Here is a 21,838-nt window from a genome sequence, read left to right on the forward strand (position 1 = left end):
TTGTAGTATAATAAACTTTTCATGCATCCTTCGGGAAATATCTAGCAGGAATAGTTTACGTACTCCTAAAATAGACCCAGAAAACCTGGCATATAAGGCAAAAAGGAACCTAAGTCATTTAAAGATATGAAATAGATGTATTTATGAATATTTTATGAATTTCAAAGTTGGCAAAACAAAAAAAATTTGTTATATATATATTTTTGAGACAGAGTCTGGCTCTGTTGCCAGGCTGGAATGCAGTGGCACAATCTTGGCTCACTGCAATCTCCACCTCCCGGGCTCAAGCGATTCCCCTGCCTCAGCCTCCCGAGTAGCTGGGACTACGAGCGCGCACCACTATGCCTGGCTAATTTTTTGTATTTTGGTAGAGAGGGGGTTTCCCCATGTTGGCCAGGATGGTCTCGATCTCCTGACCTTGTGATCTGCCCACCTCGGCCTCCCAAAGTGCTGGGAATTGTTTGGGGAAAGCACAACATCCAACACAGGAATGATGCTGTGATTCTAAAAACTGCACTGAACTGCTGTACTTGATTTGAAATTAATGTCGATCTTAAGGCAACACCATTATCCATATTAATATTCTCCCAAGTAACAAAGGAATATCGTAACTCTTCTATTATTGCTTTCACCTAACCTGTACGATTAAGAATAGAAAGACTATTGAAGGGCAACTAAAAAACCTTTTTTTTTGAGACAGAGTTTTCACTCATTGCCCAGGCTGGAATGTAGTGGTGAGATCTTCGCTCACTGCAACCTCTGCCTCCTGGGTTCAAGTGATTCTCCTGCCTCAGCCTCCCGAGTAGCTGGGATTACAGGTGCCTGCCACCAGGTCTAATTTTTTTACTATTTTTAGTAGAGACGGGGTTTCGCTATGTTGGCCAGGCTGGTCTCAAATCCTCATCTCAAGTGATCCGCCCGCCTCAGCAATATGTCAGTTACTTGTTACAGAAATTATAAACCCACAGGAAAATATTCATTATTAGAAGCAGAGCTGTCCTAAGATAATGCACACAAACCAACATAAGACTATTTAACAAAAATATTTAATGCTGCCAAAAAGTATAAAAATACAGTAGGAATGGCAGTACAATACAAAGTAATCTCTCCTAATTTATTTCTTGTACATCTTTCTACATTTCATACACGCATTAAAAACACTTAACACATCCAATTAAAGGTTCTGCAAAGTCTTCTGCTGGTGGGTGCTCTTCATCCCCTGGATGTAAAGTTTACTTTGTAAACAAACAACTGTGAGGCAATCTATAGGGTTAGCGAGCCTCACTTCAGTTTCCGGAGTGGGCTTCAGGTCTTGCTTTGCACATCAATGGTTCAAAATTTATAGCTGCAGAATATTCTCAAGTCATGAATATTAGGTGTCTGTCAATCTTGGCCTAAAACATAAAATAAGAAGTCATCTATTCAATTCATATTTACCAAACACAGACGAACACAGATGCACACAAACATAAAAGGACTAACAGTGAACTGAAAAGGCCACCAAAAATCATCCCCACATGCCGCATCCAACCACACTAAGTGCCCCACTGTTATCTTGGTAAAATGGCTGAGGTGTCGGATATCACACGGGGGTGGGGTGGCGCGGCCTCATGTGGAGGCGTCGTGACTTATATTCTTTTTCAAGAATTATGTGAATTTTTAAGGTCATGTTGTTTTACTCAAGAAGTGACCTCTATGTGATACTGACAGACAGACAGGTTTTAAAAATAATGTACCCACAAGAATTTAGCAAGACTTTATAGTATGTGCTAGACTTACCAATACTTTGGAATTCAATGCAAAAGTCTAATCCAATTTGGACCTCCACTGTGTAATACTGCTAAAAATATTATCAACATAATGTTTGAACATAAAGTCGGCCTATATTTTTAAATCACAGGTTGTTAGCAGATGCTTTTTGCCCTGAAGGATAATACTAACAATTATATCTACTGAAATGAAGAGACCCAATCTTAAGCTACTATTAATATAAAAGACATAAAATAATCGACAGATTTATTGCATTTTAATGCCAAAAAGTAAAAATAAATGAGAGTTCAAATAAGCAACAGACAGATGGAATGGCTATTGTAAGGGCAGTTGAGTTTTTGATGTCACTTCACAAACTTTGCAAGAAACTGAACTTTTTAGGAGGTCAATGGTATTTCCATTCTTCCCCCAACTCCCCTCAGTACCACAAAACCTCCAAATCTAAATACTTGTCAGTATTATATCTTCACATATATATTAACAAATAGGAAATATAAATCGTACCCACACATTTAGTCAAGAACTCCCAAATGCTGAGAATTAGGCTACTCCCTTTAAAGACAGGGTATTTGGCATAATTGTATCAAGCACCGTGGTGTTCTGAACAGTCATTTTTTTCTTTGATTATCCAACACTGACAGAGAAATGTCAAGTCATCAAGAAAACATTCTCATTAGATATCTGTGAGTTCAAAACTACTATGGATGTTTATTACATGAATCTTCAGAACCTGAACCAAATGGCTGAAGGTACTTTTTATTGATTCTAAGTGCTGCAAAATATGTTTTCCATGCATCCATGTTTTTTAAAAATAAACAACTTAATTCGACCAATCAATGTGAATGAAATAATGATCTGGTTTAGAGAATACTCTGATGTTCTAGTATTTCTCTGTTGCAGTGGTACTTCAAACTGGTGCACAAAGTTTTTTAAATGTGCTCCATTTAAAAAACAGAGAATTACTCTGGATTTTAACAGGTAACAGTGGTTGTCTATTACTTTCCCATTTAAATATTCCATTAAAAACAGAGTCGATCGGGCACAGTGGCTCAAGCCTGTAATCCCAGCACTTTGGGAGGCCGAGGCACGCGGATCATGGAGATCGAGACCATTCTGGCTAACACGGTGAAACCCCGTCTCTACTAAAAAAAAATACAAAAAAATGAGCCAGGCATGGTGGCGGGTGCCTGTGGTCCCAGCTACTTGGGAGGCTGAGGCAGGAGAATGGCATGAACCTGGGAGACAGAGCTTGCAGTGAGACTGCGCCACTGCACTCCAGCCTGGGTGACAGAGCCAAACTCCGTCTCCAAAAAAACAACAACAACAACAGAGTCAGTGTAACATAATAGAAAAAGTATGAGGTTGGGAGTTACTGGAAGTCTACAGATTGGAGAGTGAATCTCAGTTCTGTTATGTACTAGCTGTGCAATCGGGCAAGTTACTTATTCTTTGACTCAGTTTTCTCATCTGAAAATAGGGAGAATACTGTCTACCTAGAAGAGGTGTTACGTGGGTAAAATATAGATTATGTATTTAAGCTGGTTGGCAGAACTGTAGGTGTTCACCATACCTCATGTCCTTCCCCAGTATTTTCTTACAGATATACTTACCAAGAATGAACTATCATTTATAACAACTGAAGGACAGTGTTTTTAAAAATTCACATTATTTATTTGTAAATATTATTCAGGGAGGGGGGTAAGAAAATACAGTTAAATCATTAGGAGGGTTGATTGTTTTAAAGACTTTACCTGCAAGACTGAAAAGTAAAATGGGCTCCACTTGAAAAAATTCTTATAGATTCACTTGAATCAATTTTTGCTATTTTTATTTAAAAAGGCAAAGGCAAGATAAATGGGTTCAAACAAGTCAAATGAAACAAACGTGGTGCTTTCTGTGGAGACGGTGGCTCTCACACACCGCTTTATGCTGGAAGGCGCAAGGGTCGGGTGGGTGTGGACAGAGGGTCCACTCCCAAGTCAGCTCTACGCCTGAGGCCACGGAAAGCCAAACTGCACCAAGAATAGGTTGTGCCACCAGAAATCCACACTAACATTCTACTAAACTGAATTGAGGCTAATCAGAAACTTCTCTTAAGGTGCAAAGATGCCCTACAGATGACTTACCTAGGTTCCCACTCCTGAATTCACCAAACTCAAAATAACTGAAGTTTTTAATAGCAGAAATTTGATATATCAAGAGCAACCTGTCTCTGAAAAATCTGCCAAATTAGAGCCACAATAAAGAACTTGATGTGTCTTTAAAAAATGGTCTGTATAAAGAAAAAAATTCCTGTGCAGTTCTTGGAGCTCCTCAAAACATACTGTCTAACGCAAAACCAGAAAGGCCTGAAGCAGTTTCTGTAACATCCTCACCAAATTGCATAATTCCCATCTTCCATCCAAAATTTAAAAAAATAAAGTAGGAAGAGTTCAAAAGTCTGAACTTTTCATTCTCCCAATGCCCAGAGAGGGTCAGGGCTTTTTTTTTTTTTTTTTTTTTTTTTTTTTCAAATAGAGATGGGGTTTTACCGTGTTGCCCAGGCTGGTCTCGAACTCCTGGGCTCAAATGATTCTCCAGCCTCCGTCTCCCGAAGTACTGGGATTACAGGAGTGAGTTACCAAACCAGGCCCGGTCAGGGCTCTTTGAAATGTTTTCCTTGTCAGATTGTTACCCATTAGAGACAAGGCCTCGCAAACCAAGTAAACACTTCTATCCATCACTGCTTACAGTCAGCGATGGCTCTATCCTGGGCTAAACCGTACACAGCAGGAGAAAAGGCTCAGCAATGGCAGTGAGGAAAAACGCTCCCCTCCCTGAAGGACAATGAGTCTTTCCAGAACCCAGGCGCCAGGGGAGACAGCCTTAGGAGAAAGCACATGTGCAGCATTGCTCAATGCTGTTCTTGGAGCAACTGAATGTGCTAAATATTCAGAAAATTCCTGCTGCTGAGGGAAAAATAACCAAACTCATACTATTTTCCTAGAAGTTCTTACTTAAATAATACTACCCAAAGAGGAGTGAAAAGCTTAAATTCTTAATTCTGGATGAACAACACAATGGCTGTATTAGGACCAGGCACACAGAACAGAGCCACTGAGTGTCCAGTACTGGAACTGGGGAGCTCTCGGTAGAGCAGGGATTGAGGAGGCCACACAATCTGAGCTGCTTCCCACCAAGGCATGTTACCCCTTATACATACTCACTGGAACAAAGACAGCTGTAATTTCTAGTGTAGCTGCACTTCTAGGGGGAGGTGGGATTACAGGAGTGAGTTCCAAGCCAGGCCCAGTCAGGGCTCTTGGTAACGCTGTCCCATAGACACTGCTTTGAAGATAGGTATAAGGGAAAGTGGAACTGAAACCAAACAAATGAACTGGGGAGAAGGATGAGTGGAACAGGTCAACTCCAGAGTAAACCACACAGGTGGCTTTTAAATCGTGAAAAAATACATTTCTATTTTTCAAAATTTCATTAATAAGATTCTAGGCCCCTACCATCTAAATAAGTCAAAGTCAAATAAGGGCCTCTTAAAAGTAAAAGAGACTTTATTAGCTGTTGATGTATAAATGGGAATGCAGAACAGGCATTTCTGCTATGCACTGTGCGTCAAGCACAGCCAGGTGAGGGAGGGCCTCAGACACCTCTCCCTGCAGGGTACAACAGACCGAGAGGAATCTATGCCCTGGCTACACATCACTGAGAACCCATGTGTGCACCTGCTAGAAAAAAAGATAAACCAATGTTTACAGAACTGGAACTCCTGCTTGAACACAGAAAGAAATGGACTACATGCCTGATGACATTTGGCTTATAATAGAATATATATTTTTTAAATATATATATATATCTTTAAAATGTTTATATCTATTTTATATACATCTCTCTATATGTATGTGCGTGCGTGTATATATATAGAGCGAGCGAGCGCGCATGCACGCGCAAGAGAGAGACACAAATACATAGAGACAGACAAGTCTCCTCTATTGCCCAGGCTGGAGTGCAATGGCTCCATCATAGTTCGCTGCAGCCTCAAACTTCTGTGCTTATGCGATCCTCCTGCCTCAGCCTCTTGAGTAGCTGGGACTACAGGCATATGCCAACATACTCAGCTAAAATTTTTCTTTTTTTTTTTTTTTTTAAAGTAGAGACCCAGGCTGATCTTGATCGAACTCCTGGGCTTAAGCAATCCTCCCACCTTGGCCTCCCAAAGTTCAGGGAATACAGGTGTGAGCTACTGTGCCCAGCAAAAATCTGTTTAAACATCTGTATCTGAAAAGTAAAAATCAAGGCAGACTAGATTTTTAAGTCTGTACAATAACCAGGCAGGCAATTTGGGAATGTAGGTACTCATTATGGTATACAACAGTCAACCAAAACACTTTTAATACCACCAGGTTCTGGTCTGGAACTAGATATGTAATCTAGTCAGTGGTATTTTTTCTCAGAGGGAAATGAGTTGCAGTTGCAGTGTTTCTTTGAGAATTATCTAATTCTAGTACATGTTACACATCTGAGACTTTTCAATGACAGCACCATAAAAGGATGGAGAAATGCCAGTTTCAGGTCGACTAACAACAATACCTACTTCATAAAAGTGTGTTGAGGATTAAGTAGAGTAATAAGTAAAGAAAAAAATACAGTGTCTGGAATACAATAAACGATCAATAAATGGTGCTTTGAACTGACTGTTGAAAGCAAAGGAGTTGATATAAAAACTGGAAGACCGTTTCATATCATAAACTGCTTTTTAAACCAATAAACACTTTTTGATTCATACCACCAACTTTAGTTTAAGACAAAGAGGACAGGCACAACAAGTGCACATTAGCTTAGAGTCAGAACCCCTTCCACTGACATACCATTAAAAGAAAACAATTAACACATTTTTTTTCCTTCCTTTCTCTTTTCTTGTTCATTCCTTGGTAAAAACATTAGAACAACAATGAAATGGACTAAGAACATAAAAGGACCAAAAGGCAGAAAACCTGACAAATGTATAAAGTCTCCTCCAACACAAGAAATGGCCTTTATATTGCTCTAAAGTCCTCCATGTACTTATTACATGTTACTTTTTTTAACTCTTTAAGAATGCAGAAAATGAGTATTTTCATTTTTATATGGATACATTAAACATGGAGAATTATATTTTTACATTCTATGTATGTGCAAGCACAGATAAAAGTCAGTCATAGGCTAACATAAAATAAATACTTGGCTAACATTGGAAAGAATATATAACTTCTTGGTGTAGTTAGAGAACACGGCATTAAACCAAAGGTTGCTGTCAATCTATTAGCAGAAATAGATATGAGTGGAAATGAGCTAGATACGAAATAAAAACTCCTGAAAATAAAAAAAAAAAACCGTTTTTTAAAATTTTTTCTTCCTTAACCTATTCAAAAAGCAACACAACACTACACCTCATTCAAGTCAAAGTATAATATCTGACTCTTAAAATCTGTTAAAATTAGAAAATATTTAATATCATGAGGACCTAAGGATACAACCAGTTTTTTTAAAGCTGTAGAGCCCATCTAGAATTGCTAACTTTTTCCTCTGGCTGTTACCAGAGAAGGCAGCCACGTCTGTCTCTTTGACCAGCACACCTCACCAAATAAAAAGTCAGGATAATGATCATGGGCACAACACGATGTCATGTGTTTTCACGACATCCACCAAAAAATATGATTACTGGTAACAACTGAACACTAACGCATCCACTGTCAATGCCCTTCTCAAGGATCTGCGTGGAGAAGGAAAGATGACTAACCTTAGAAGTGTACCAACAAGTGTTCATCACACTGAATGTGGTTTTAAAAATATACACGACACCACCCAGAAGGACAGAAAGCATACAGAAAGCAAAGCGTAAGCGGATGAAGCGCATTCAGCCAGCAGGGGGGTGAGGCACGTCCTCCCTGGCACTGGCTTCCTCAAGTCTTCACCTGTGTACCGAAAACAAGCCTAGTTTCAACTGGAAATGTCATAAGGTCTACTTATATGTGACTTGCAGAGTAACATACTGTATTTAGCAAAGACAAACCAATACAAACCGGAAAGAGGTTTTAAACCAATAAAAACCTGAAATGTGAAGGGTCTTGGATGCCTCAACACATGTTTAATGCAGACAGACATAAAAAAATGTCCCTCTTACCTCCTCTCCATTTCAAGGTTACAGGACACAGTAATACTGAATCAGGACACAGGCACATGTTATATAAATCTTATTTAATATATAGTACCACCTACATCCTGCTTTCATACTTTCAACATAATTTAACACATTCAAGGAGACTATGCAAATCAATTCAAAATATCTATCTACACCAATGGTTTTCAAACTTTTTTTTTTTTTTTTTTTTGAGACAAAGTCTTGCTCTGTCACCAGGCTGGAGTGCAGTGGCAATCTCGGCTCACTGCCACCTCTGCCTCCCGGGTTCAAGCGATTCTCCTGCCTTAACCTCCCAAGGAGCTGAGACTACAGGCATGTGCCACCACACCCAACTAATTTTTCTGTTTTTAGTAGAGACACGGTTTCACCATGTTGGCCCGGATGGTCTCAATCTCCTGACCTCGTGATCCACCCACCTTGGCCTCCCGAAGTGCTGGGATTACAGGCGTGAGCCACGCGCCTGGCCACAAACTGTTTTCTGTTTGTTTCTTTTGAGATGGAGTATCGCTCTGTCGCCCTGGCTGGAGTGCAGTGGTGCAATCTCGGCTCACTGCAACCTCCGTCTCCTGGGTTCAAGCAATTCTAATACCTCAGCCTCCTGAGTAGCTGGGACTACCGGCGCCCACCACCACGCCCAGCTAATTTTTGCATTTTTAGTAGAGACGGCGTTTCACCATGTTAGCCAGGCTGGTCTCGAATTCCTGACCTCAGGTGATCCACCCGCCTCGGCCTCCCAAAGTGCTGGGATTACAGGCGTGAGCCACCGCGCCCGACCAAATTGTTTTTAAATGATAACTGCCCCCTTTAAAATACTTAAGCCTTATGCAGACACCTTAAGTGGCACATAAAGAGACAAGGCAGAGAAGCTGTGGTTGAAAGTAACTTGATGACCCACCTGGACATCCAATGAGCATAGTTTGAAAACCACTGAAATAAGGTATGCTATTCATAATAATGTTTGCTATCCATGCCTCCTAGCAATTAAATTTACAACAACAATTTCAAGTTTAAGACAAAAAAGTTAAACACTGAATGGAATGTTGAAATCTGAAGAAAGCTAGCACTCAAATGAGCAGTTAAATTCATTAAACAGTATGCTTTAAAAAAATATTAAGAAGTTAAAATGACAATGTAAGGTTTGCATATCATCATACTATTTATTGAAGTAGAAAGAACCTGAAAAATGTTTACTTCAAAACTTCAGTCTAGTAAACTGAAATCATGAATCATAAAATGCTGCTTCTTACTTTTGCTTCCTAAATAATTTACCCCAACTACATTGAAATTTTCATGAAATATGAACATATTAATAATGGGATTTACAGAAACCAATTTCTTTACAAAAGTCTTGACCAATTGTTACCTGACTATGCCAGTAAGGAGAATTTTCCTTCAAAGATATTTTTAGGAAAAACTTTTGTTTCTTTGTTTGCTTTTCTTTTTAAAATGGGGGAAACTGTAAAACATAAAAGAAATGCAATGTATAGTAGAAATTGCTTATTCCGACTTCTAACTCCTCATATCAAACTTCTCTTTAGAAAAATGGAAAATGTATCCAGTACAATTGAATCAACACACAATTTATTTTTTTATGTAACATTTTTCAAATTGAGCTCTTAAAAAGTACAGTTAACTACAAAAGATTAAATAGATATTTATAAAATATATTTACCCTGAAATGTTTAAGAATATAAAGTGTTGCTGCCCATGTCAACAGTACATTATACATCACACACATTATTTAAATGTCATTTTCTTTCCATTAATAACGTAGATAAAACCACAATATTTATTGCTTGTATCAAGTGCAGGTTAAAATCCAGATAGCCTCCAAAAGCAAATCCTGTGATAAAGGATTTCTCAATGTTGGTCAGGTGAAATACTGCGTTTGACATGTATGAATACAGTTGCAAAATTTACCAGTTTTTAACAAACATGAATGTCTTTATTTTAGACAGCCATTTACAGTTTGGGTTTCAGAGGGACCTGCAGTGAAGAGTCCTGAGATGTTGGGCTTGTGACTGTAAATATCACTTATCTGGTTGATGTCTATTCTACTGCACCGTTTCTGGGATATGAGGCGTTTGCTGCAGACAAACCCCTGTGATTAATGTAGCACTGTCAGCTACTAGTGCAGAAGCTTGCTGGGCAAAATTAATTGTTTATTTATAGGGCATTTTGCTGAAAAAACAGTGTCCAGCCAACAAAAGCGCCAACCAAAATGACTGACACAAACCCCATCTTAGTGAGAATAGGTTGCCAATATAACCACCTTTTTCTTTTTCGTTCATTCTCATTTAGCCTCTGTTTCATCTGCTGCACCTTCTGAGCTGTGGTGGCCTTTCTGTCCTCTCGGATACGTTTCCGTAGAGCACTATGAAGAAATAAAAACAAGTAAAAGGAAGTGCACACAGGGCAGGACTTGAGTACTCTAACACAGAGGACCTAGGCGCAAATAAAACCATCCGTATCCACATAGTTTTCACCCTACTTGAACACAGGAATAATGAGGGGAAAAGCTTCAATATTTTTTTTTTTTTTGAGATAGCGTCTTGCTCTGTCACCCAGCCTGGAGTGCAGTGGTGCAATCTTGGTTCACTGCAACCTCCGCCTCCCACGCTCAAGTGATTCTCGTGCCTCAGCCTCCCGAGTAACTGGGATTGCAAGCGTGCACCACCATGCCCAGCTAATTTTTTGTATTTTTAGTAGAGACAGGGTTTTGCCATGTTGGCCAGGCTGATCGAACTCCTGACCTCAAGCAATTCAGCTGCCTTGGCCTCCCAAAGTGCTGAGATGAGTGAGCCACAGTGCCCGGCCAAGAAAAGCCTCAATATTCTTAAATGATTCAGAGATGTACCTTGACAGCCATTCCTGGTACAATTTTATATTGATAACTGCTTTTAGTGGGACCTGAAAATAAGCAAGGAACTTTCTGGAAACGTGAAATGATGACTGTTTTCTTTCCTTCTTTGTTAACTAGTCAGCAGAAGCAGGAGTGGGAACACAAGGGGGTACTGCCTGCATCTGATCCCCTTTCCTGGTCATGTTTGACGGTTAAGGCTCTTATAAAAGCTATCTATCTAATATTTCCATGAATGTTCTGTTCTGTTGTGGGAGCCCCTATTCTTTTCTTTGACCATACACATTTCTAGCTCCCATTTTCATAGTCGATACAGAATTTTTTTTGGGGGTGGGGGGATTGGGTGGGGGAAGGAGTCTTGCTCTGTTGCCCAGGCTGGAGTGCAGTGACATGATCTTGGCTCACTGAAACCTCCGCCTTCTGGGTTCAAGCAATTCCCCTGCCTCAGCCTCCAAAGTAATTGGGATTACAGACGTGCACCACCACGCCTTGCTAATTTTTTTTTGTATTTTTAGTAGAGATGAGGGTTCACCATGTTGGCCAGGCTGGTCTCGAACTCCTGATCTCAAGTGATCCGCCCACCTCAGCCTCCCAAAGTGCTGGGATTACAGGCATGAGCCACTGCATCTGGTCTCAGAAATTTTGTTTCAATGGAAAGTCTCTTGACTCCCAAGATACTTAGTCCTGTTCTATATAAATAATAATGCCACCCAGCTACTCAGGAAGATGGCTTAAGCCCAGGAATTCAAGTCCAGCTTGTGCAATACAGCAAGATCTTACCTCTCTATAAAAAACACACACAAGGCCGGGCGCGTTGGCTCATGCCTGTAATCCCAGCACTTTGGGAGGCCGAGATGGGCGGATCACGAGGTCAGGAGATCGAGACCATCCTGGCTAACACGGTGAAACCCCGTCTCTACTAAAAAAATACAAGAAACTAGCCAGGCGAGGTGGCAGGCGCCTGTAGTCTCAGCTACTCGGGAGGCTGAGATCTGGCCACTGCACTCCAGCCTGGGCAACAGAGCGAGACTCCGTCTCAAAACACACACACACACACACACACACACACACACACACACACACACAAAAAAACGGCCAATGGCAACATGTAGGTTACTATTTCTTCCATCCCCTCTTTTCACTTTTCTGTATTACAGCAAAGGCCTAACTAGCTTTCCTACCCTCAAATTAAATATTATTGCCATGGTAATTTTTCTAGAGCATACTCCTAGACATGCAGCTTGATTTAAAACTTTGTTTTTTTGGTTACAGGGCCCAGTGCACAATAGTGCTTAAAAATCTCAAATCCCTCTTCAATGTCTCCTACATTGAGACTACTTTTTTCCTGGTCAAGATGTTTAACCTGAATTTAACTATGATAAATAAAGATTAAAGAAATGCATTGCATGAGGCATTCTAAAAGATAACTGGTCTAGAAGCTTCAAAAATACAAATGTCAAGGAAGGAAGAAAAAGGTAGGGATTAAAGGAGACCAAAGACTCACATCAACTAAATACAGTATGAATCTTTGATTAATCTTGAAATATTTTTTAAACAGCTACAGAAGTTGGGATCAGGAAAATGTTCTCAAATTAGATCGTGGTGCCAGCTACACAATTTGGTAAATGTATTAAAATTCATTGAATCGTATACTTTAAAGGAGTAAACTTTATGGTATATAAATTATCTTTCCAAAAAACTGTTTATTAAAAAAGCTATATGGTGAACCTTTCAGACAAGAGAAATCTGAATTGAACTATGTATTAGAATACTTTAATCAATGTTACACTTCTTTGGTGTACTGGAACCTTCTCTCCCCAAGAGATTGTTAGTGGGAATGTAAAATGGTTCAGCTGCCATAGAAAACAGCTTTTGACAGCCCCTCAAAAAGTTAAACATAGAGTTACCATATGACCCAGCAATTCCACTCCTAGATACGTACCCAAGAGAACTGAGAACACATGTCCATACAAGTGCTTGCCAATATTCTCCTGCTATGCAGAACTTTGTTCTTGCCATTTTTTGCTGTTCTCCAAATTTGTTCCCCCACTAAAATAGAAACCTTCCCTTCTCTCCTGTCCTCTCATTTCAATTATACTCAATTATCCTCGCTCCACCCCCTCTAGCCCTTCTATTCTTACGGCATTTAATTTGAAGTAATTTATTATTTACTAATAATGTGCTAACTTGGGTACTTGTTTTATCTTCATAACATATTCCGCAACTTGAGGACGGACTGTGTTTTGCTATTTTTGTTCATCTTATGGTGCTTTCTCATGTCTTTTTCACTTTTTGTTATCATATACACAGGTATCCCTGGCTGTCTGAACTCCATCTGAATATTTGCTATAATGACTTGCAAAAATTCTTACTCAGAATTCACTCTCTGAATTGAAAATTCACTATCACAAATACGCATGTACCTGCTAGTGAAAAACATTTGTGTTCAAGTGTAGGCAAAATATGTATAAAACCAGAGAGGGGTTAGCCTCCCATGGGCCCTTTCTCAGCTTTTGCCAGGAGCCTGGGGGTATCGGTAACAAGCTTCCAATTTAGATATAATCTTTAACATATTGTTTCATTTTTTATTTTCATTGCGGTATAAAAGGTAATTATAATTTGTATCTAGTATTTTGTCATTTACCATATAAGCCCAATAATGAGTCCATTAAGTGTTATATGATTACATAATTAGTGCTTTAAATGCTATATAGGAGTTTAAAAGGTTTTGTACTATATTTGGGGGAACTGATTATGCTTTCTGGTTGGGCTGAGATCATTTAAAAGAATGGAATGGAAGTTTTTGCTTTCCAAAAGTGCACTACATGATTCAGGAATGGACTAGAGACAAATACCAAGGCATGCCTTTATCTAATTTAAGAACACAATTCCAGAGAATGACAGACTACTCTCGATTTGTGATAAAATCTTTTCTTCCTAGTGGGGCCTAAAGAAATCAGTCTGTGTAATCACTTGCCAAGTGGGACCTGCCCAGGTTTTCCCATATATTTATATTTATGCAACTTAGGCCATTAATCAACGGGAATGCCTCCCGTGGACCCTATGCCTCCCGTGGACCCTTGCCCACAGAAGATCATGTGGTGTGATCATGGCTCCCTGCAGCCTCAACCTCTTGGGCTCAAGCAATCCTCCCACCTCAGCCTCCCTTGAGACTACAGGCATGTACCACCACATGTGGCTAATTTTTGTATTTTTTGTAGAGACAGGGTTTGCCATGTTGCGCAGGCTGGTCTTGAACTGCTAGGCTCGAGTGATCCACCCGCCTCAGCCTCCCCGAGTGTTGGGATTACGGGCATGAGCCACTCTGCCTGCTCCAGACTTTTCCTATGTCCAAGTTGTTTCTCACTCTCAGTGAACTGGGTTTCTGGGTTGGACTGTAATTGAGAATACTGGCTTTCAAACTCAGACTGTAACCTACAGTAAGAAACAGCCTCACAACAGAGTACCCTCACACACACACTTACATATGTACACAATGTATATGTAAATATACGGAATTTATACATCACACATACATGTATAAAAACAGGTTAAAATTCTTTTTTAAGTTCAGGGGTACGTACACATGCAGGCTTGTTATGTAAGCTTGAAACTTGTGTCGCGGAGGTTTGTTGTACAGATTATTTCATCCCCCAGGTATTAAGCCTAGTACCCATTAGTCACTTTTCCTGACTGTCCCCCTCCTCCCACCCTCCACCCTCCAACAGGCCCCAGTGTGTGTTGTTCCCCTCTATGTGTCCATGTGTTCTCATCATTTAGCTCTCACTTGTAAGAACATGTGGTATTTGGTTTTCTGTTCCTGCATTAGTTTGCTAAGGATAATGGCCTCCAGCTCCATCCAAGCCCCTACAAAGGACATGATCTCGTTCTTTATTATGGCTGCATAGCATTCCATGCTGTATATGTACCACATTTTCTTGATGCAGTCTATCATTGATGGGCATTTAGATTGATTCCATGTCTTTGCTATGGTGAACAGTACTGCAATCAACATACACGTGCATGTGTCTTTATAGTACAATGACTTATATTCTTTTGGGTGTAGACCAGTAATGGGATTGCTGGGTTGAATGGTATTTCTGTTTTTAGGTCTTTGAGGAATCACCACACTGTCTTCCACAATAGTTGAACTAATTGACACTCCCACCAACAGCGTTTAAACTTTCCTTTTTCTCCACAACTTTGCCAGCATCTGTTAAATTCATGTTATTATTTTTGATATGCTGATAATTTTTTAAAATGTTTATAATCCAATAAACTTCACAACTATGTGATTTGACCTTCAATTTGAAAAACACTGCTTTGGAGGATATTCAACAATGAAAATGAATACAAGAAAGTACTGTGTTCTATTTCTTTTGAAAGCTGAAATTCTGGCCAGGCATGGTGCTCCCGTCTGTAATCCCAGCACTTTGGGAGGCTGAGGTGGGAGGATCACAAGGTCAGGAGGTTTCACCTGGCCAACACGGTGAAACCCTGTCTCTACTAAAAATACAAAACTTAGCTGGGTGTGGTGGCAGGGGCCTGTAATCCCAGCTACTTGGGAGGCTAAGGCAGGAGAATTGCCAGAACCCAGGAGGCGGAGGTTGCAGTGAGCCAAGATTGCGCCACTGTACTCCAACAACCTGGGTGACAGAGCGAGACTCCATCTTGGAGGGGAAAAAAAAAAGTTGAAATTCTTTCAATAAGACTTATTAGGATCTTTAATGCAAAGCTATCTATAGGTATTAAAAATTACTGGGACTGATTAAAAAATAAAACTGTTCAGAGTAACCTTTATTTCACATCCCTGATCCTATGCTCTTCTTTTACATTTCTTTTTATCTTTTTTTGAGATAGAGTCTTGCTCTGTTGCCCAGTCTGGAGTATAGTGGTATGATCTTGGCTCACTGTAACCTCGTGGGTTCAAGCAATTCTTCCACCTCAGCCTCCCAAGTAGCTGGGACAACAGGTGTGTGCCAGCATGCCTGGCTAATTTTTGTATTTTCAGCAGAGACGGGGTTTCACCATGTTGGCCAGGCTGGTCTCGAACTCCTGACCTCAAGTGATCTGCCTGCCTTGGCCTCCCAAAGCACTGAGATTACAGGCGTGAGCCACCATGCCCGGCCTCCTCTTTTTTATTTCTGTAACCTTGTTTTAGCAATCAGCCTTCTCCACTTACTTTTCTGTTGGGACTCTCTCTCTGCTTTCAAACATGCACCAGTCTCATTTATCAGACACGAAAGGAAAAAAGGGAAAGAAGAAAACACCACCACCACATGTGAAAACATGTACAGGCACATACACACACAGATCCCATAAAACAGCCTTTGGCAATCACTCTGTAACTCCGGAGTGGTTTTTCTAGTCTCCTCTGTATTCGCAGCCTTGGATGAGTGATTTAACTCACTGGGATTAACATGGCTGGTCTGAATCTTTGCAGATTAAAACTCAACACTTCTGAAATACTAAGAACGCTATTTCAGTCATCAAACCTGTTTTTCATTTAATTCTGCAGATAGTACTAGATAAAAGGGGGAAAAAAGCAATAACACTAGGAATCTGAAAGCCTTATTATTGAAAAAGTTAAGGTAATTTAAAACTATTACTTCCTGATTTAAAGGTATTCTATTTAAGATGAAAAAAGGAACCAAAAAACATCATGCTTTCTTTTGCAGTCTAAAACTACTGAAGTCAAAAATTAGGAATAACATTGCTAAACCATAATAAACTCTTCCACTGTAATCTATAATAATACATGTATTATGTATTGGAATATGTTATTAGCACTGATAAAATTTCACGTTTAATTTTTATATTAGGAAAATAGAGCAGTGAAGCTATAATATATGGCAGACCTTGACTATTTTCATTCCAATCTAACAAATACAACCACAAGATAAAATCCCCACAATAAGAAGTATGTTTGGCAAAAAGTGAAGAAGAAAAGGTATTCAGACATGCAGGACAGAGCAAATAAAAAGCTCATTCACTTTGCTATGTGACTTATACCAGGTTACCAGCTTCCTAATCTGTGACAGACAGTCTTAGAAATGTAGTTGTAATTTAAAATTCTGAATAGATGCCACAGTCATACGGATTTTTTTAAAAACGCCTTTTTCTTCCTCCAGTAATGGAATTAAGCTTACATGTTTAAATGTTTTATTAAAGGCATATTATCAGTTACGTTATAACTATAGTACAAATGGCAGATATTCGTATTACTTTCTGTACCATACCATATATTTTAGCACCTAATTATATTAACTTTTACACTCAATCATGATTGTTTTAAAGGATTTTTGAATTGGTTTCTATTTATAAGTATTGGCTGAAAGCTCCTTGAGAACATCTTTGTCATCAAATACCCTCAGGTAAGAAACAAAGGTTGTATTAATTTGGCCAGGCACAGTGGCTCTTTGGCCGGGCACAGTGGCTCACGCCTGTAATCCCAGCACCTTGGGAGGCTGAGGCGGTTGGATCACCTGAGGTCAGGAGTTCAAGACCAGCCTTGTTAACATGGCGAAACCGTCTCTCTACTAAAAACACAAAAATTAGCTGGGCGTGGTGGCGCCTGTGATCCCAGCTACACAAGAGGCTGAGGCAGGAGAATGGCTTGAACCCAGGAGGTGGAGCAGTGAGCTGAGGTTGTGCCACTGCACTCCAGCCTGGGTGACAGAGGAAAAAAAAAAGGTTATATTAATTCAATAAAAAAAGGGCCTATATTATTTCGTATCATATATCATATCCACATAATTATTTATTATTATTTATGAGACATGGTCTTGCTTTGTCACCCAGGTGGGAGTGCAGTGGTGGTGATCTCAGCTCACTGCAGCCTCAACCTCCCCGGCTCAACCAATCCTCCCACTTCAGTCTCCAGAGTGGCTGGGACCACAGGCTCGCATCACCACAGCTGGCTAATTTTGTTTATTTTCTGTAGAGATAAGGACTCACTATGTTGCCCAGGTGGTCTCAAACTCCTAGACTCAAGTGATCTTCCCGCCTCAGCCTTCCAAAGTGTTGGGATTACAGGCGTGATTGTATTTTCCTAATATAAAAATTACATACCTGAAATCCTATGGCACCTGATCCCATAAAATTTATTTCTAAAATCAAAAAGCCTCATCTTTCAGCATGTAGTTATAGAAAGCTTACCTCTCACTGTTCTCCTCCATTGTGTCTTGCATTTTAGAGGGAAGTCCTGTACATCGGTCACCTGTCAGTTTTTCTTCTTCTAGACCTATTCTGTTCCCATTGTATTTTTCAGTCATTATTTTGTTTGGTGAATGATCAAAGGCAGGAGATAAGTCTTCCTTAGAAAGTTCTTTCCATCGTTTCTAGGTAGGGAAGAGAAATAAAAAACACTAAAAATTTATTTTCCTTAAATAAAAAAAATTTATGAATTAAAATCATATATTCAAGTTAAGAAAACCCAATGATGCTAAAAGATGAGTGAAAAAGAAAAAGGCATTTTGCCATACTGTAGCCTGTAACTATGCTTATTTTAATTTCAAAATTTTATAACAGGCCGGGCGCGGTGGCTCAAGCCTGTAATCCCAGCACTTTGGGAGGCCAAGACGGGCGGATCACGAGGTCAGGAGATCGAGACCATCCTGGCTAACACGGTGAAACCCCGTCTCTAATAAAAACTACAAAAAACTAGCCAGGCGAGGTGGCGGGCGCCTGTAGTCCCAGCTGCTCGGGAGGCTGAGGCAGGAGAATGGCGTGAACCCGGGAGGCGGAGCTTGCAGTGAGCTGAGATCCGGCCACCGCACTCCAGCCCGGGCGACAGAGCGAGACTCCGTCTCAAAAAAAAAAAAAAAAAAAAAAAAAATTTATAATAATAAAGCATTTAATATTTATGTACATCAGTATATAGTTGAATATAATAATAAAATCTCGTAGACTTTTACCTATTTGAGGGCAAACTATACTAGGACCACACTCAACTATTAGTCATAGTTACTAATATGGTATCATAGTTTTATTAAAACTATGGTAAACATAGTTTTAATATTGGTATCCAGATCCATGAAACTCACAGCATGCTAAATCCATTCAAGGCAAAGGGGTCCTCTCTCCAAGGTACATTATAATGAAACCATCAGAAGTTAGACAGAGAGAGTTCTAAAAGCAGCAAGAGAAAAGGATCAAGTCACGTGTAAGGGAATCCGGCAGGTTCCTATCAACAGATTTCTCAGAAAACCTGTTCATGCCAAGAAAGAACGGCTTATAGAGAATGGGATAATACATTCAAAGTGCTGAAAGATAACAACTACTAGCAAAGTTATCTTTCAGAAATGAAAGAAAAATGGAGTCTTTCCCATTTCTTGAAGCAAAAGCTGCAAGAATTTACTACCAATAGACTAGCCTTACAAGAAATGCTTAAGGGAGTTGCTTCGACTGGAAGCAAAAGTATAATTACTATCATGAAAACATATGATCATCTAATCTCACCGACAGAGGTAAATTAATTACCAAATTCAGAAAACTCCATTGCTATAACCGTGGAATATAATCTTTCAAATCCTCATTATGAAGGTTAAAAGTAAAAAATGGTTAATGGTAACTACAGCTACAAGTTGTTAAGGATCACACAATATAAAAAGATGTAAATTAAGCAACAAAAGTATAAGTTTGAGGGGAGGGTAAAAGTCAAAAATATTTTATGAGACAAACGTTAAGTTGTTATCAGCTTAAAACACTATTGTAACTATAAGATGTTTAATGTAAGCCTCATAGTAACCACGAAGAAAAAAAGTAACTACAGCAGACACACAAATAAGAGAAATAAATCAAAGCTTCTCACTATAGAAAATCACCAAACCACAAAGGTAAACAATAAGAGAGAAAGAAAGGAATAAAGAATATGCAAAGCAAACAGAAAATAATTAACAAAATGGCAGGTGTAAGTCCTTATCTATCAATAATACCCTTTAATGTAAATAGATTAAATACTTCAATGAAAAGACATAGTGGCTGAATGGATGAAAAAACAAAAAACAAAATCCAACTCTATGTTACCTACAAGACACTCACTTCACCTGTAACGGCACACTAAGCCTGAAAGTGAAGGCATGAGAAATGATATTCCATGCAAATTAAAACCAAAAAGAGAAGAGGAGTAGCTACATTTTGATAAAGTAGACTTCAGGCCAAAAACTGTAAAAAGAAACAAAGGTCAAAGGGGTCAGTTCAGCAGGAGGATGTAATGATTTCAGGTATCTATGCACCCAACATTGGTGCACACAATATAAAGCAGATATTATCAGACCTAAAGGGAGACACAGACTGCAATACAGTAACAGCAGAGAACGCTACATCCCACTTCCAGCAATGGACAGATCATCCACACAGAAAATCAACAAAGAAACACAGGATTTAAACTGCACTCTAGGCCAAATGGACCTAACACACATTTACAGAACATTCCCTCCAACAGCCACAGAATACACATTTTTCTCATCAGCACATGGAACATTCTCCATGATGGGCCATATATTAGGCCACGAAACAAGTCTCAACAAATTAAAAAAAGAAAAAAATCACATTCAGGCCAGGCGGGTGGCTCACGCCCAAGAACTTTCGGAGGTGGAGGCAGGAGGATCACCTGAGGTGAGGAGGTGAGGCCAACACAGTGAAACCCCGTCTCTACCACAAATTAGCCGGGCATGGTGGTGGGCACCTGTAGTCCCAGGTATTTGGGAGGCTGAGGCATAAAAATCACTTGAACCCGGGAGGCGGAGGTTGCAGTGAGTCAAGATCGTGCCAATGCACTCCAGTCTGGGGGTCAGAGTGAAACTCCGCCTCAATTAAAAAAAAAAAAGTAGAAAGATCTCAAATAAACAACCTGATGTAAAGGAACTAGAAAATAATAAACTAAACCCAAAATTAGCAGAACAAAGAAAATAATAAAGACCAGAAGAATGGAAATAAAGTGACTAAAAAAGATACAAAAGATCAACAAAACCAAAGATTGTTTTTTAGAAAAGGTAAACAAAATCAGCAAACCTATAGTAGACTAAAAAAAAAAAAAGACTCAAATCAGAGATGAAAAAGGAGACATTACAACTAATACCATAAACAAAGTATTGTAAGAGACTATTATAAACAACTGTATGCCAACAAATTGGAAAGCCTAGAGGAAATGGCTAAATTCCTAGACACACAAGCTATCCAAACTGAACCATGAAGACACAGAAAGCCTGAACTGACCAATAAAGAGTGAGATTGAATCAGTAATAAAAAGTCTCCCATCAAAGAAAAGCCAGGACTTGATGGCTTCATGGCTGAATTCTACCAAACATTTAAATAATACTAATTCTTTTCACACTGTTCAAAAAATTGAAGAGAGAAATCTTACAGAATCATTCTATAAGGCCAGCATTACCCTGATACCAAAACCAGACAAGGATACAACAAAAAAGAAAACTACAGGCCAATATCCTTGATGAACATGGATGCAAAAATCCTGAATGAAATAATAGGAAACTGAATTCAACAATATATTAAAAACATCATTTACCATGACCAAGTGGGATTCATCCAAGGGATGAAAGGATGGTTCAACATATGCAAATCAATAAACATGATCTATCAAATCAACAGAATCAAGGACAAGAACCATATGATCATTTCAATAGATGCAGAAAAACCATTTGATAAAATTCAACATACCAGCTGGGCACAGTGGTTCATACCTGTAATCCCAGCACTTTGGGAGGCTGAGGCAGGTGAATCACTCGAGGTCAGGCGTTTGGGACCAGTCTGGCCAACATGGTGAAACCCCATCTCTACTAAAAATACAAAAAACAGCTGGATGTGGTGGTACAGGCCTGTAATTCCAGCCACTTGGGTGGCTGAGGCACAAGAATCGCTTGAACCCAAGAGGCGAAGGCAGCAGTGAGCCGAGACTGCGCCACTGCACTCCAGCCTGGGCAACGGAGCAAGACTCTGCCTCAAAAAAAAAAAAAAAAATTCACATACCTTCATGATAAAAACTCTCAACAAATTAGGTATGGAGGAAACTG

At 39.5% G+C, this 21,838-nt stretch overlaps 1 protein-coding gene across 5 annotated transcripts in view; it reads right to left on the bottom strand.

Moving 5' to 3' along the window:
* Positions 1 to 1,027: 1,027 nt before the first annotated feature.
* The window catches only part of PTPN2 (protein tyrosine phosphatase non-receptor type 2), a 98,907-nt gene continuing 78,096 nt past the window's right edge, over positions 1,028 to 21,838 (bottom strand). For 3 of the 5 annotated variants that reach the window (XM_050767570.1, XM_050767573.1, XM_050767574.1), the window contains 2 exons: positions 17,964 to 18,145; positions 9,513 to 10,319 (listed from right to left, as the gene is read on the bottom strand). In XM_050767570.1, the coding sequence (XP_050623527.1) occupies positions 10,112 to 10,319; positions 17,964 to 18,145 (390 nt within the window). In that variant the 3' untranslated portion in view covers positions 9,513 to 10,111. Of the gene's footprint in view, positions 1,395 to 9,308; positions 9,402 to 9,512; positions 10,320 to 17,963; positions 18,146 to 21,838 lie in introns of those variants that run through there. The other 2 variants (XM_050767571.1, XM_050767572.1) reach the window with 2 other exon arrangements.

The sequence above is a fragment of the Macaca thibetana genome, chromosome 18 (genome assembly GCF_024542745.1).
Source record: "Macaca thibetana thibetana isolate TM-01 chromosome 18, ASM2454274v1, whole genome shotgun sequence".
Classification (NCBI taxonomy): Eukaryota; Metazoa; Chordata; class Mammalia; order Primates; family Cercopithecidae; genus Macaca; species Macaca thibetana.